The following is a 15,109-nucleotide window of genomic DNA, read 5'->3' as shown; positions in this document are numbered from 1 at the left end:
GGTCACGAAACTTCGCCCCTCAGGGAATTCCTGCGCGTGTCGGCGGTGGGGCTGGCGGGGGAGCGCTGAATTTTCAGCATGCAAAAAGTGACCAGGAAAGAGTAAGGCGGGAAGATGCTGAAATTCAAATTTTAACTACAGATAACTCAGCTTCTACAAAGCACAGTGAAAAAAATTCTTGCTGGAGGATATTCGTGGATTGGCGTCCTTTAACATCCTAGGCATACCGCAAAATTTTTAAGAGCCCCTTTAAAGCACTGTAATAGGTAAATTCATTTCGCTGTGACACGTCATTGCTTTAATCTGTTGTGACTGGACTCTCCTTTACCTCCTCTCAACATCACTCCACCCACCGGTGACTCCTCTTCAAATCCCTCCGCCCAACCCGTAACCTTCTTTCCGCAATTCACCGAGGCTTCAGAATACGATGTTACTCCGCTTTTTTTCACGGTGGTGTGTCATTTAATGATAGCGCATTAAAAAAAAACTATGCATTTAACGACATATTATCACCGAAAAACGTAGCAGGACGCGGGAAGCACAGCCGTTTACTGGGGCGAGGCTTGCCGAACAGCCGCACTCATTCAAGACAAAGAAGGCGTTCGGCCGCGCGCTGGGAGACAGGTTCGGCTACTAGGTGGCGCCGCCAGAATGTCAGCAGTGTGGCATTGACCCCCTCCCTTCCAAGAGGCATCGACTCGATGCCGCACACGAGAGGGAAAAGACATATACGTAAGGTGGAAAGTTAACGTCGCGAGTGTCTTCGTGGAAAGGGGCTAACGGGAGTAATACAGCTTCATTCGTGCCACGTGGACTACTTCGGACGTTGGTTTTCGAGACAACCGGACAGTTCCTTGAAGGAGCACCTCGTAGGTCCCCGCGCTGAGGCGGCGTAACACCTGCTATGGACCAAAGTAGCGGCGAAGAAGCTTCTCAGATTGCCCTCGCAAACGGATCGGACTCCATACCCAGATTTGGTCACCGGGTGTGTAAATCACCTCCCTGCGGCGGAGGTTGTAGCGCTTGGCGTGGCGTTGTTGTTGGCACCGGATTCGCTGGCGAGCAACTTGGCGAGCAGCTTCAGCGTCACGAACAAATTGGTCAGCGTCCACGACGGAACAGGGAGTAGGATCCGGAAGAAGCATGGCGTCAAGGCTTTGCGACCGTGCACCAAATGGAACGGAGTGAAGCGCGTCATTTTGTGGAGCGCAGTGTTGTACGCAAACGTGATGTAAGGCAGTATCCGGTCCCAGTTCGCATGGTCATCGTCAACATAGATAGAAATCATATCGGCAATTGTCTTGTTAAGCCGCTCAGTTAGTTCATTTGCTTGCGGGTAGTAAGCTGTAGTCTTGCGATGGCTGGTGCCACTGAGTCGAAGTACCGTGCTCGTAAGTGCCGACGTAAAGGCGGTTCCCCTGTCAGTTAATACGACCGTTGGGGCTCCGTGACGAAGCACAATGTTGTGAATGAAAAAATGTGCAACTTCGGCGGCAGTACCATGGGGAAGGGCCTTGGCCTCGCAGTAGCGGCTAAGATAGCCAGTGGCAACAGCAATATACCGGTTACTCATGGAAGACGCTGGAAGTGGGCCGAGTAAGTCCATGCCGACCTGTTGAAATGGGAGGCTAGGGGGATCGATAGGCCACAGGAGCCCTGCTGGTTTAGTTGGTGGCGTCCTCCGGCGCTGACACTCACGACAGGTTCGCACGTAACGGTGGACAACTGCAGCAAGCCTGGGCCAGTAGTACTTGTGGCGTATGTGTGCCAACGTGCGGGGAAAACCCGAGGTGGCCCGAAGGAAGGTCGTCGCGGCATGCACGCAGAACTTTGTCACGAAGCGTCAAGGATATCGTCGGGGTCAGCGTACATGGGATGGTACCCAGCACGGCTCCACCAAATGTCACCGACAAACGTAGCAGGATGCGGGAAACACAGCAGTTTACTGGGGGTGAGGTTTGCCGCGCTCATTCAAGACAAAGAAGGCGTTCAGCTGCGCGCTGGGAGACAGGTTCGGCTACCAGGTGGTGCCGGCAGAATGTCAGCAGTGTGGCAATATGAGCATATGTCCCGTTAAGATGAACACTGGAATAGATGAAAAATGCGATGCCATCTGGTTGGCTTTCCATAGGGTTCAATGCAAAATAAATTAGCTGAAGACGAACTTTCACAACGACCGCGAATCCTGGTGACTCCGAGCAAAGGCACTCACGGGACGGCCGTGCAGCACTGCTGAGGGAAGAAAAAAGTATATGAACGCTTCTATGCAAGGTTGCTTCTGCACACCTTTGTGCAAAGGTGTGGAGAAGCTGTCTTGCGGGAGCACTTTCTGGTGTGTGTGTGTGTGTGGGGGGGAGCTTTCTTGCCGGTACGGAAAAAGCAGGTCACCTACACGCCCCTGCACTGACTGCAGAGAGATCTGATGTGGCCAGATCTCAGCGTGGTGCATGTCAAGTGCAAGGCGGCGCCTATAGTAGAATAAGAAATGCGTAGGCACGGAATGCATCAGCTCTCTCATGTGGGGCTTCATTTGTATGGCGATACAGGGTGGCCAGATATCAGCACCACGCACTGCCTGCAGTCGAACAGAAAGCCGTGTGGTGCATTTACTCGTTGAAGTGGTGACAACTATGCAGCAGAAAGTGTGAGATAATAGGAAAATGCACGGCTGCCTAGCAGGGTGTTTTAGTGCAAAAGCACTCCTTAACGGGGTCAAACTCAACCAAGAATCTTGTGTGAAGCCTCGGAGTAACTCGGGTAAGCTCGGGTTAGTTCGGAGGAGTGTAGGGCAAGCTGCAGCCAATGGGAGGAAGCTCGGGTAAGTTTGGAAGAGCGTCGTGCCAGCTGTAGCCAAATGAGAAAAGGGCATCGCGCTAGCTGCCGCCGAGCGGAGAGAGGACGATGAAGAGCGAGAAATGCGGTTGCGTGCACAGGCAGATGCCAGAAAGAAGAGGCGAACAATGAACACATGCTTTCGCATGTCTAATCGGTTTAACTATGTTAAAACACTACCACTTTTCAGAAACGCTCAGTTCCAGAGGAAAGCAAAAATTGGGAAAGAAAACATACACACAAATAGCAGCTGCAGCATGGGACTGAGGAAAACAGACAGTGAGAAAAGGAAGCTACACCAAAGCTATTTTCAAGTGGGATAATGCGAGCTTGCTTCGTGAGCTAAGTCTTCAGCTCACTTCACGCATAGTGCAATAAATGCTGTACTTGCATATCCTTTCACTGCAAGGCAATTTTAAACTTCGTTAACATGTACCAATATTTGGACACACCTAGCGTGCTCACATTGTCTTTTTTGGGGGCACTTCTGTTAGGATGAAATTCTGATAAGATGAACAAGTTTTCATGGTTCCTACAAGTTTGTTCTAAAGGGAGTCTTAACGAGGAGCGGTCATGCCACCGATAACGGTGGGGTTTCACCGCAGCATGTCACTTCAACTTGTTTTATGTGGTTTTCAATGTCAAATCAAAACATAAATCCTCGTTTTTTTTTAAATGTAAATCATACTGCATAGCTCAATTCTTACAACATAAGGCAAGATCTTTACATTCCCACCATAATTACACAACATGTTTTTACCAGTTGAAAGTCTCTCAAAGCACTTTGTGCAAGTCTAGCTACAACTTCGCTCTTTTGCACTGTGATGTAGTCATTGCAGAATACGAACTCCAGATAGATTTAACTGATCAAAAATTAATGCGGCATGACACTTGAACTCAAGGCAAAAAAAAATGTGGAGGTAACCTACTAAATAATTATTGCTACTGATGTGGGTGTTCTCAGCAACTGAAACTGACAAGGTTTTTGAAAAGGCCGCCCCAGTGAACAGTAGGTGATTACCATTGCATAAGCCTCCTTTCGCTCTGTATTAGCGATAAAACAAGCTGTTTCCTGAAGGCTATCTGTAGATTTGCTTTTGTTTACTGTTTTGATGCACATGCTAAAATAGATCAGTTTGATGTTTCCACGAATGAATAGTTGGACTTTTGCAGCCATCAATGTGTTCCTTTTTCTGTGTCATCACCTTGTTTGGGCTGCAATTCCTTTCACTTGTACAGTGCAGATGCTCTGACACATTTTCGAGTAACAGTGTCATATAAAATGGTCAACAGTAAAGGTAAAACTAGCTTTGTTGCTATAAAAGAAATGCTATAAGTAGTGGAGCGATTCTCTAAGCTAAAATTACCTACAAATTTCAGGTGTGCTTTATCAAATCAAGTACCCCTTGAGTATGATATGATCTTTATAGAACTTTCTGGCAGATTGAGTGTCAAGTTATTATAGCAATTCTCAAGTTTCAAGCTAGCTATCTTTAACAGCTACAAGAGACACTGAGTTTTTATCCAAGAATAATAAATCTAAAAGGTACTAACCATTTCACAAGTCTTCAACATTTACTGGCCACGTTTTAACTAACATCACAGCAACAAACATTTCTTTCTAGAGTCACATAGGTGAACAAAAGAGCTCATTTTTCTAATCTTTTTTTCTCTTTTACATTAGCTGCCATGCCTACACTGGTTTGCCAGACAATCGCATGGATCCTCTCTCTTGGGCATCCAACCATTTCTGTGGCATGTATTGGCATCACAGATTACCATAGACGGTCATATATAAAGATGCAGTTCATTACATGGACTTCCCTATAGCTTAAATCAGGATATGAATGTAGTCTACCGTCGAGTAACCCATATAAGAGCCTGACTGGTTGATGTCTAGTGTTGGTTTGATTCTATGAGCAATTACCTTGTGAAGTGCATTGCACTTGACGGACATATAAGCTATGGGGTTTACAGTTTTCCATGTCTTTAATATTTGCTTTTTTGCAGATTAATAATAAAATGCTAGTGTTCTTTCATGTTTCTAGTACCTCTGAGGTCTTGAGGCAGTGTGCATATGAAGATGCAAGCTTTCCAAACAATACATCACAGTCTTCTTTCAGGACAGCTATAGAAGCTTGACCCTCAACTGCAACCTTTTCTTCATTCTTTACTTCTTTAATCACAAGTGGAGCTGCCAGATTGCCGGAGCTGTTTCCAAGTATATACAGCTCTCTTGTTAGCCTAACCACAGTATAGTCAAGGAAAGAACCACATATTCCACACGATCTTGTCTTTACTGTTAATGACACTGACATGTCTGTATTACTGTGCACATCTGCTACTTAAAGGGTTCCACTTTGTTGCCCCCCCTCAAGTTTTTTCCCATTTCTGAAAACCAATCCATCGGCACATTGAATCTGGAATTCCCGATAGCAAGCAGTCGGCTTGACTTCAGCGGCGATACGTGCTCGCAACTTATTTAATAAAAAAAAATCTAGCTTTCGGGCTGCACAGAGTCTGAAATATCGGTCGTGAATATGTACACGTTCCTATGAAGTGTGTGACAGTTCCGCAACGATGGATGTCCGAAATATCGCACAAATCAGAATTACCAAACTAGGCAGGGCCTAAGAACCCCAATTTTCTGCAGTGGAAAATTTTAAACTTTGTGAAGTGCGGACAAAGAATCCGCACTATTCCGCGCGAAGCCTCCCGGGAGTGCAGTAACGCATGCGACCTCAATGGTTTAGGAGAAGTTGGCTTTTCCTCCGATGACATGGGAAAAAAAAAAAAACTGCAATTATATTTGCGTGACTACGGTAATAATGCCTGTGACTGGTGCCAGTGTCACTCATTCCACTAAGTGTGCGGGTGTCTTGCTGCCAGAACCGCAGCACACTGCATTAATCACACTGCATCATTCTTCCATTATTGCTAAAAGAAAAAAAGGGACAGTCAGGCTTGTAACATACAATTCTGAAAAAAAAAAGAAAGCTAAAATCCACAATTTTTTGAGGGTTCATGGGAAACTTGGGTGCCTTAGGGAGGATAATAATTTTTCCATTACCCGAACGCCGCTTATGGCGCATCAAGTGCCGAACGCGACCTATGGTAGCTTCTCTGCACAGCACTACCAGCACATCAGCTAGGGTGGCTTCCCCGAATTACAGTGGTGTCGTGTAAAAAACTGGTTGGCAGAACAAAATCTATCGCTGCTTTCACCACCTCCGTGACAGCCAACGTGAGCACAGTATGACTACTGGAAGGCTGCAATCGGTCATGCTGTTGGTTGTGGGACACTATAGACAGATGCGAGAGGTGCAAATGGGTGCCGACCGCCTGGCTACCAGTTGTCCAAGCCTCTATACCTGCCACAGCGCAGTTAGCACAACTGAGATAAAGCATAAACCATAGCGCAAATGCTTGTGGTAGCACCACTAGTCACTCGTGCCATGAGGGAAAGCCTGACGCTTACCACTCGAGCGGGCGCAACTTGTTGTTCGGCAGTTAGATGTATCTGTTTTATGGCAAACAGCGCTCAATATATAAAATAACTACTGCGTGCGTTTACTAAAAAATACATATTTAGGAACAGTTTGATATAACCGAAAACTTGTTATACCCGTGTTTGTTATATCGAGGTTTTACTGTATTTCTTGTTGATCTTTATTGCAACGACTTCTACCCTTTAATTAATGCTCAAGAATCAGTCTATGTTTTCTGTTATTCCTTTACGAATCAATACAATTCTGTGTTGTTTCCTGTCAAGCAGTCCTTAGAGATCTTCCCACGACTCTCAGAATGCCTTGCTTTTGAACAGTGAGGAGAAGGTGAGGGAGCTTTGCAGCTCAGCTCTTTCATGTTCTAGGAGCAGGTGTTGATAGCTGTGTCCCACAGTCCAGTGTTGAATTTGAGAGCAGCCCTTATATCGTCTAAGATTGAAACAGTGCAACTATAGGACACATTTGTTGTTACAGCCCTGTTTATCCCTCACCACACACTGTTTACATCACAAAGCCATACGACATCGCCTTTTATCTCTGATAACTCTTCCAGCAGTACAGTTAGGGTGCATTTTCTCAACAGGCGTCCAACCCAATCCACTAAAATCCACTCTTTACCGCTGGGACATCACACCTCGAGAGCAGCTCCTGCAAGCTTGTTTTTTGCCTGATGCATCCATACCCTTCCTGCCCTGATGAGCCACCATGTTCCATTCTCTGGCCCAGGGAAAGCGAAGTCTGGGAATTGTAATGCAGAAATGAACTCTGGGGCTTGCACTCCACATATCTATGACAAACTTCTGCATCTACACTGTGGAGATAGTTTCGAGTCCACACTGCAGAGCTCATCTAGGTCCAAGCTCATGTGGATAACGATAAAAGCCAGCACCGCTTTCATGAGCATACATAAGCATATGCTGGGGATCGTGACCCAACACCACCAGACGTGACGTGGTGGCGACGGCAGTCTGGCAGTGAGGACAACAGTGAAACGCTTCCAAAACAAACTCTTTATTGGGCTGACTTGTCGCTACAAAGAACTGAACAACACGGTGGTGGCGATAGCAACAAGGGTGCTTGGCAGTCATCAAAGGACAGAAACGCTGCTGCTCTCGGACGCGTTCAGTTTAAAGCTGATGAAGAATCTTTAATCTTTGAGAGAAGGCATCGAAAGCAGCTACGACAATCCCGAACAATGTAGAAGCAGTTGCGTGTGGTTGCGATCATTAGAGTAAAACCTGGTTTTTATCTAGAGTCACAAACGAAGTGATGAAGCCAAGCGCTGACAGCTTTAAACAAAGACAAACATTACATTCACGGCACTATACAAGCTCCTGTATACAGTATTGTACGCTGCATACAAAGATGCATATACATTCAAGGTTATCCATGTTACCCAAGCAAAACAAGAAGAATAAAGAAAATGAGCATGTAGTAGACGAAGAAGAAAGCCTCAAAATAATACATGGGCTTCTGTGGGCAATTGACAAGCATGCATTTCCATAGTACTTGCATCCAGGGTTTCACAAGTACGTATCTGCAAATTTTTTTTCTTTGCATAACTCTGATTTCGAGATTTCAAGTTTTTCTTGAAGGCCCATTTTAGCTTTGTTAATGGTCTTTACTCGAACCTGTGAAAATGGTGCTTCTAAGCGATTACAATTTAAATTTAGAGTGACTCACGTGCTCAGGAACTCCTCCGGGAGGTCCAGGATCTCCTGCGGGATCGACTTGCCCGTGAGGAACACGGCCACCTCTTGTGTGAAGTTGTTGCAGTTGTGACGGAACAGGTCGTACGTGTGCGGCCTGCAAGGAACGAAGTGCCAAGTTTCTGAGCCAGTTTCAATGTTTTCAAAGGCGAAGGATGGCACATTAGGACCACTGGGTAAAGTCGGTGAATCTGATGACGATGGTTTCATTTTAACAGCACGACGGTAGCTTGGCCAAGGAACACCATGGCTTACATGTTTGATCTGCACCAGGTGAGGTTCAAAGACTTAATTCCCCGACCATTTCACCCAGTGAAATCAAGCACCAGACATGCTGGTGAATTTGCTGGTTTTGTGTGTGAGTGAGATTCTTTTCCACGCAGAGCTCTTCCACAAAAAAAAAAGTAACAAAAACTCGATTTCAAGATCTTGATTTCGCCTATGGTCATTTTCCTGAAAACAGTAGCCTCTTACTCGTAAGGCTTCTAAACAGACTAGATGTATTGCCATTAGTATATCATTCAGCCGGAATCTCTAAAAGAACTTGCATCTGCCAACTGAATGATTGGCAATTGTGAAGCTACACAGTTGATCTGCTAAGTGGTACAACTGCAACAACAGCGTATAATGCGGCTCACACCAGCACACCTTAATTTTCACGGGATATCACACATACATGTCGCCACTTCTATGCTTATCACAGCACACTAATGTACATGCATGTAATCTGATTTCACTTCCAGGTCATAGCTCCTTGAGGCATCTGACTTTTCTGAGCCCAGTCACCTGTAGTGTATGTAAGAGTGAAGAGTATTTACCCTATTTACGCACATAATGAACACATTCTTTTGTCAAAGAATCATCATCATTATCATCACCAGCCAAACTACGTCAAGAGAATTTTTTGTCGCGGATTCCCAAGTCCAGGCTGCACCACCGCCCACTTCAAAATGGCAATCACGGAGTGCTTTTCAGTCATGACACCATGAGTTTGAATAAGTGACATGAATAGTTATACATGCAATTGTTTGCGAAACAAATGTGTCTTTCGCTACCAGACAACTGTCAGCATAGCCAGAGTGCACCACGGAATTGATTTTTACAAGGAGCAAAAAGTTAGATTGAGTCGTCCTGAGTCCCTTTAACCCTTTGATACGCTGTGCACACAAATGTGTACAAAGCAAACCTTTAGTATTTTGTGAGAGTGGGCTGGACCTACCAAATGATTTCATTGTTTCAGGTGAATTTCGCATCCTTCATCTGGCAAAGAAGATGGCTTTTTATTGCAAACAGGAAACGTGGTAATTAATATTTCGTGAAACTGTGAGTGAGGTAGTGAGCCGTCCGTCATTTTTGTGCAGATATATTTTGCCACCAGTAGTGATGTTATTTTTTTTTGTACACCATTTCAAGCGTAATGTGCACCTTTGAAATAGAAATTATTTCCATGATCCTTCTGGTGTTTACCATGTTTGAAACCTTGTATGAAATTTTGCACTCCCCTGAAAAAAAAAAAAACTAGCCATTGCTGTTTCGTGCTAGAAAACTAGCATACTACTATTGTCTTTCTCGAATATAATATTTAGGCAGAAAAATATTTCATTTGGATGGAAACGAAAATTGGCCTGTCAAAGGGTTAATGGCAGATGCTGCTGTGCACACAACGTAGTAAGCGGTCCCAACATATGCAGTAAACATACTGGTGGCAACCTATAGAACGCAAAGTGCTGACATTGACACTGAGGGTACAGGAAGTAAGACATGCCATATTTTTAACTATTTATGATGCACGCTACGCAGGATGAAGAGAGCAAGATGATGAGAATAATGAGGAGAATGTTTTCCTTATCCTCTGCTGGGGTAGCTTTGTAAAAAGGCATGGTAAGGTATATATGGGGTTTTACGTCCCAAAATGACGTCGGCTAAGAGGGACACAACAGTGGAGGACTCCAGTTAATGCACACTGACATCACACAATACATGGGTGCTTTGCGTATTTCCTCCACACAAACGCGGTCGCTGTGACCGGGATCAAACCGGCACCCTCGGGCTCAGCAATCGAGCACCCCAACCACTTAGCCACCGCGGCGTGGCTACTTAAAAGGAAGCTGCTCGGCTTCAACAATGGTCACGGGCATCCTCTTCCCGAAACTGATAGCCTATGAAGCGTGTACCACTCGGTTACCATGGAATTTGGCACCTAATGCTCAGATCCGACAACAGGCACGTGTACAGAGATCCCAGTGTCTGCGTAGACATCGTGGCTTGGAGAACAGTGAGGGCAATGTAAGAAACGAAAGCTTCTGAGGCAGTGATGGGCAACGTTTCAGCACTGATAATTCTGCTGATCCCAAGCACCTTCAAGAGATTCCACAGACGCATCAGTTTATAACAAAAAAGGAATGCAGTGACTTTCTTAAAGTGACGCCGAGGACAAATTGGCGCTGGTCTGCATTGACAGATTATCTCATTTTTAGCAAAGACAAAAGGCTACCGTCACTTGGAGCTTTCATAAGCTAAAAAAAAAAAATGAATTACAGGCTTCATTGTCACGAGCTGTTTTCCCAAGCAGACTGCTATGATGTCAATACATTTTTTTCAAATGGTGATCACAGAGTCCTCTCGTTACTGACGTCACAAGTTTAAATCCAGTGGGGTGAAAAAGGTGTTCTATTTTTAAATTAACTTTCCTCAGCAATAAACATGTCTTTTGCTGCTGAAGAAATGTCAACATAGCCAGTAATAGTGACACAATCGATTTTTACGAAGTATGAAAATTGCATCAAGTTGTCCTTGGTGCCCTCACAAAAAGTTTTTTTAGGCCCCTTTTGGGGAAAGAAAAGTAGATGCTCTACTCATTTAGCCCAAGAGTGAGACCTACTTGTAGCCTGACTCTCCCAGGGCAAAGATGTACTCCAGGAAGAGGCTGTACGGTAACTCTGTGCGGCCCAGGCTCAGGATCTGGTCTGGCTCCTTGAGGATGGTCTCTCCCTGGATGGAGTGAAATGATCGATCCCTCTGTAAGTTTTGCTCGGAACAAAAAGCTCAGGTGTGTGCACAGACAAGGGTCTCAAATGTCACAACTGCACCCTCAAGCAAGAAGTTTGTTCTGCGGGGCTTAACACCTTGAAGTGACACATGGCTATGGGGGACACTATAGAAGAGGCCCTTGAAGGGTCTTGATAGTAGAGGGCTCCGGATCAATTCAGACCACCTGAGGTTCCTTAACGAGCACTGACATCGCATAGCACATGGCCAGGCCAGAATTTCATCCCATCACCTTGAGATTGGCAGTCAAACGCAAAAGCCATTAAGACACCACGATGGCTGCTCAAGCAAAAAGTATGAGAAGGGAAATGACACGACAAACCTGATCATGCAGCATGTGTAGAGGTTAAGAACACATAACTTTTGTCAAAAGTACACTGGCTATTTCCAGTTCACGCATCTTCAGTGGCTCAGTGCATTTGACATTGAGCTGTTCTTTTCAATGGAGATGCAATACCAAAGCACCTGCACATCGGGATTTTGGTGTACATTAAAAGAACCATAGGTAATTGAAAATAATTGTGGAGCACTCCACTATGGCACGCCATAGTGTGATAGCCCACAGCGTGTGATAGCCCACAACTTTGGCCTATAAAATCCGTGAACCAAATAATACCAAACAATAATTTCAGGTTTCATCCAGGAGTTCTTAGGTCTTGATGTCAGGGATGCTATGATACTAATCCAGCATTGTGAACAAGGCGAGAAAGGTAATTTTTCTAGCAACCTACAGCTTTGAAGAACAAGAAGTATCACAGAGGTTAAAAAGTACAGCTCACACAATGTACGAATCCACTGCGAACTGGCCTCCAAACTTCTAACAAGAGTTACAGACTGAAGACAGGCAACGAACAAATGGGCAACCTGTCAAATTACGCAAGTTGGCCACTTACCAAGGATGGACTGCCAAAAGACAAGCCTGCCTCACAGACCGTGTTACTACCTCTAGTTTGGAACGCTAGCACAGAGCACGAGAAAGAACGCACACGCTAGTCTGACAGCTCTCAGTAAGGCATTTGCTTTCTCACAGCCACTGATGCGGAAACTGAGTACTGTCACTGCATTTGCTTTCAATGTTTTTTCACTACAGGGCATGATAAGCAAAGCATGAAAAATGAAGCAGCAAAGCATTGTTTTCGGTACCAGACCTTTTTTAAACCAGTCACTTTGAACGCATCTTAATGGTTGGAAAGGGTGAAATGCACTTCTCTCTTGGTTTCAAAATATGAGCTAGCAGTCTGCAACTAACAGATCTGGACTATGCATTCAATAGTTACTGCTAGTATTTGATCGCACAATTTTGTATTCAGCTCCTTCAAGTATCTCTTAACTGAAAATGACCATGGCCATTTCAATGTAGCACCCAAATGAATTGCAAAAGCATATGTGTTTACTTTCTTCAAACTTGGCAAACTGAAGCAAAAAATTTGCTCTCACTAATCGAGTTATTACCATCGAAGCATAGTGTATGAATAGATAAAAGAGAATGCCTACCAAAGCCATAAAAAGTGTGAAAAATTGGCAATCAAAGCTTTTGTCCTTTTGGGTTCAGTATGTTGCAGAAAATCTTTATAAAGCTGCCTGCATTTTTGGATTTTCTCTGCTTCGAAACACTGTACCGGTATTTGAGAGAACAAATGCCTGCAGTAGCATTCCCACGTCAGAAAGCATCTCATAGATCTGAGCAGTACTGGAGTGACTTGAAAAACAGCCACCGGACTATAAAACTATAATGATCATAGTCGCATGCAACTTAAGTCTGCAGTGAAGCTCTGCCCACATTCAGGACTGACAAACAGGATCCCTCCATAAAAAGTAGACCGTGGTAAAAGTTTTTCTTGTTGCCTAAACAAGAAGCTAATCCAGTGACAAAATTATAAATAACTCAAACTTTAAAAATCCCATTTTGTTCACCGTTTTAATCGGCCAGCGGAGTAACACAGGACATCACGGACAGTGACCAGTGTTACCAGCTACTGTTTTCTCAAGTTGTATCCTACTACAGTCAACATAACACACCTATCTCTCTCACACATAGCCTCTCAGTGGTGAACAAATCAAAATTTGGCAACAGCTATCATGCTCCCGAGACATTTGAATAGATGAAGAAGTTGACCCTGCTTTTATTTTGGGGACAGAAAAAACAGAAACTTTATAAGCTCCCATTTAATGTAAGCAGATGATGACATGAGGAATTTATGAATAAAAGAATTCATTCTTATCTCCTGGCATGGCATGCCAATTTCAATGGCTATGTTGCAATGCAGCAAAGCAATGTACCGAGGGCTCAAACACCTCATCACTACTGCTTGTTTGGTTTATGGGGGTTTAACGTCCCAAAGCGACTCAGGCTATGAGGGACGCACTACTGCTTGTAAAGCAACCACTGATTCCAAAACATGAGTTTGATCACAGCTCCTAAGTACTTCTTCTGTCAAAGAATAGTAAGCCCGTTATACTTAGTGACACGGGCAGGGACACTTTATTTTTCATTCATTTTACACATTTATGCTAAAAAAATGTGGGTCAACATTAGTTTATTGACGCGTATTATTATGCATTTTCTGTAGCAGTGTGCTAGGTGTAGGTGGACCTACTGCAATGCTACTGAGCTTGCTACTTGTTACGCTGCCTTACAACTGCTATCGCGAAGAGAAAGCAGCTTGCTTCGCACTGTTGTGTGAGGTCAACAACAACAACAACATCCATCAATCAGTTGCTTTTTTTTCTATCAATGATATGCAACTGTGAGGTCCTGCACAGTGCAATACAGGACAGGACTGCACGGCTGAGGCAACGAAACCGTTCCGACAGCTGTGAGGGTCCAGCGCTGTATCTCGCGAGAGGTGCAACCCGAGCGCAATACCGCGCCACGACCCCGGCACAACCACACCCCCATACTGACACACGGCAGCGCTGCACGCGGCCGGAATGTCAGGGGCAGCGAATTAAGAGGATAAACCACGACATCGGTAAAACATTCCGGGCGCGCGTGATATGATCTCTCAAACTAGACACTGCACCGAGGGGCTGTGGCGCAGGAGGAAGAGGTGCTGCTTACCACTCCGCAACTCTCGATTCCCATCGCGCCAAAGAAGTATTCCCTGCCGTAGACTACGATGCTTGTGTGCCAGATGCCTGGTAGCTGCTTTCCTGCACGGAACATAAGCACAAGCGACTCGATGAGTGCAACGACAGCCACTGGCAGAGGAAGCCATGATCAAAAAGGGAAAAACGGTCACTGAGATGAACAAGACAAGGTGACAAAATAAATTCTCACTTTCAACCTCATTCTACCGGGCCACAGTAAGTGATCAATGCGGGAAAGAGTTCGACCGTGTCAACGTCCGTGCCAATTGTTTCCTGCTTTGTTGACCAACCAGAGAAAAACGATCACCGCTGGGAAAAAGGAGACAAGGAGACAACGTGTAAATTTGCACGTTCAGTCTCCTTTTAGCGGGGGCATTCATCACAACCTGATATCCTTAGGGAAGCCGGACCGGCCTGCAAAAGGCTATTTATAAACGCACACCCCCCATTCCGCGGTTACATGCCGAGGATCGCGGTGCGCTTTTTTCGCCGCACTTATAAACAAACGCGCTGTCGGCAACTAGCCCGCTTTTCAAGGTCATCGTCGGTGGGAAATTTTCAAAGAAACGGAGAGAAAGGCGACAACAAAAGGCGGATATGAGAAGAGAGCTAGCGAGAGACGTCACCTAGAAACATGGGCGAAAGCGTCTTGGCCATTCCCCGGGACAGGTCGTAGATGTAGAGTTGCACCTCGAAACTGGTCTCAGCTTCGATGTGCGAAGTGTTGTTCTCCATATCTCCGGATACACTCATGGCGATCTCAACGTGCACTCGCTGTTGTTCGGAAACTGGTGATTGCTAGACGGCACGGGAGGCACGGCACCGGGATCGGCAGCAGCACAGCATTTCCGTCCGCCGATGATGTTGCAGAACGGAGCAAGGAGCATCCGACCGCGGGAACCATGCTACTGCGTGCTTCGCGCG

At 45.3% G+C, this 15,109-nt stretch overlaps 1 protein-coding gene across 1 annotated transcript in view; it reads right to left on the bottom strand.

Annotated features, from left to right (window-relative positions):
• The window catches only part of LOC144100958 (uncharacterized), a 28,835-nt gene extending 13,729 nt beyond the window's left edge, over nt 1-15,106 (bottom strand). The window contains exons 1-4 of the mRNA XM_077633897.1: nt 14,812-15,106; nt 14,157-14,248; nt 10,929-11,038; nt 8,022-8,144 (exon numbers count right to left, since the gene is read on the bottom strand). Coding sequence (XP_077490023.1) covers nt 8,022-8,144; nt 10,929-11,038; nt 14,157-14,248; nt 14,812-14,938 — 452 coding nt within the window. The 5' untranslated portion in view covers nt 14,939-15,106. The remainder of the gene's footprint in view (nt 1-8,021; nt 8,145-10,928; nt 11,039-14,156; nt 14,249-14,811) is intronic.
• Between the last annotated feature and the right edge of the window lie 3 nt (nt 15,107-15,109).

This window comes from Amblyomma americanum, chromosome 8, assembly GCF_052857255.1.
Source record: "Amblyomma americanum isolate KBUSLIRL-KWMA chromosome 8, ASM5285725v1, whole genome shotgun sequence".
In the NCBI taxonomy this organism is placed as follows: domain Eukaryota; kingdom Metazoa; phylum Arthropoda; class Arachnida; order Ixodida; family Ixodidae; genus Amblyomma; species Amblyomma americanum.
This window is presented reverse-complemented; position numbering and strand designations above follow the sequence as displayed.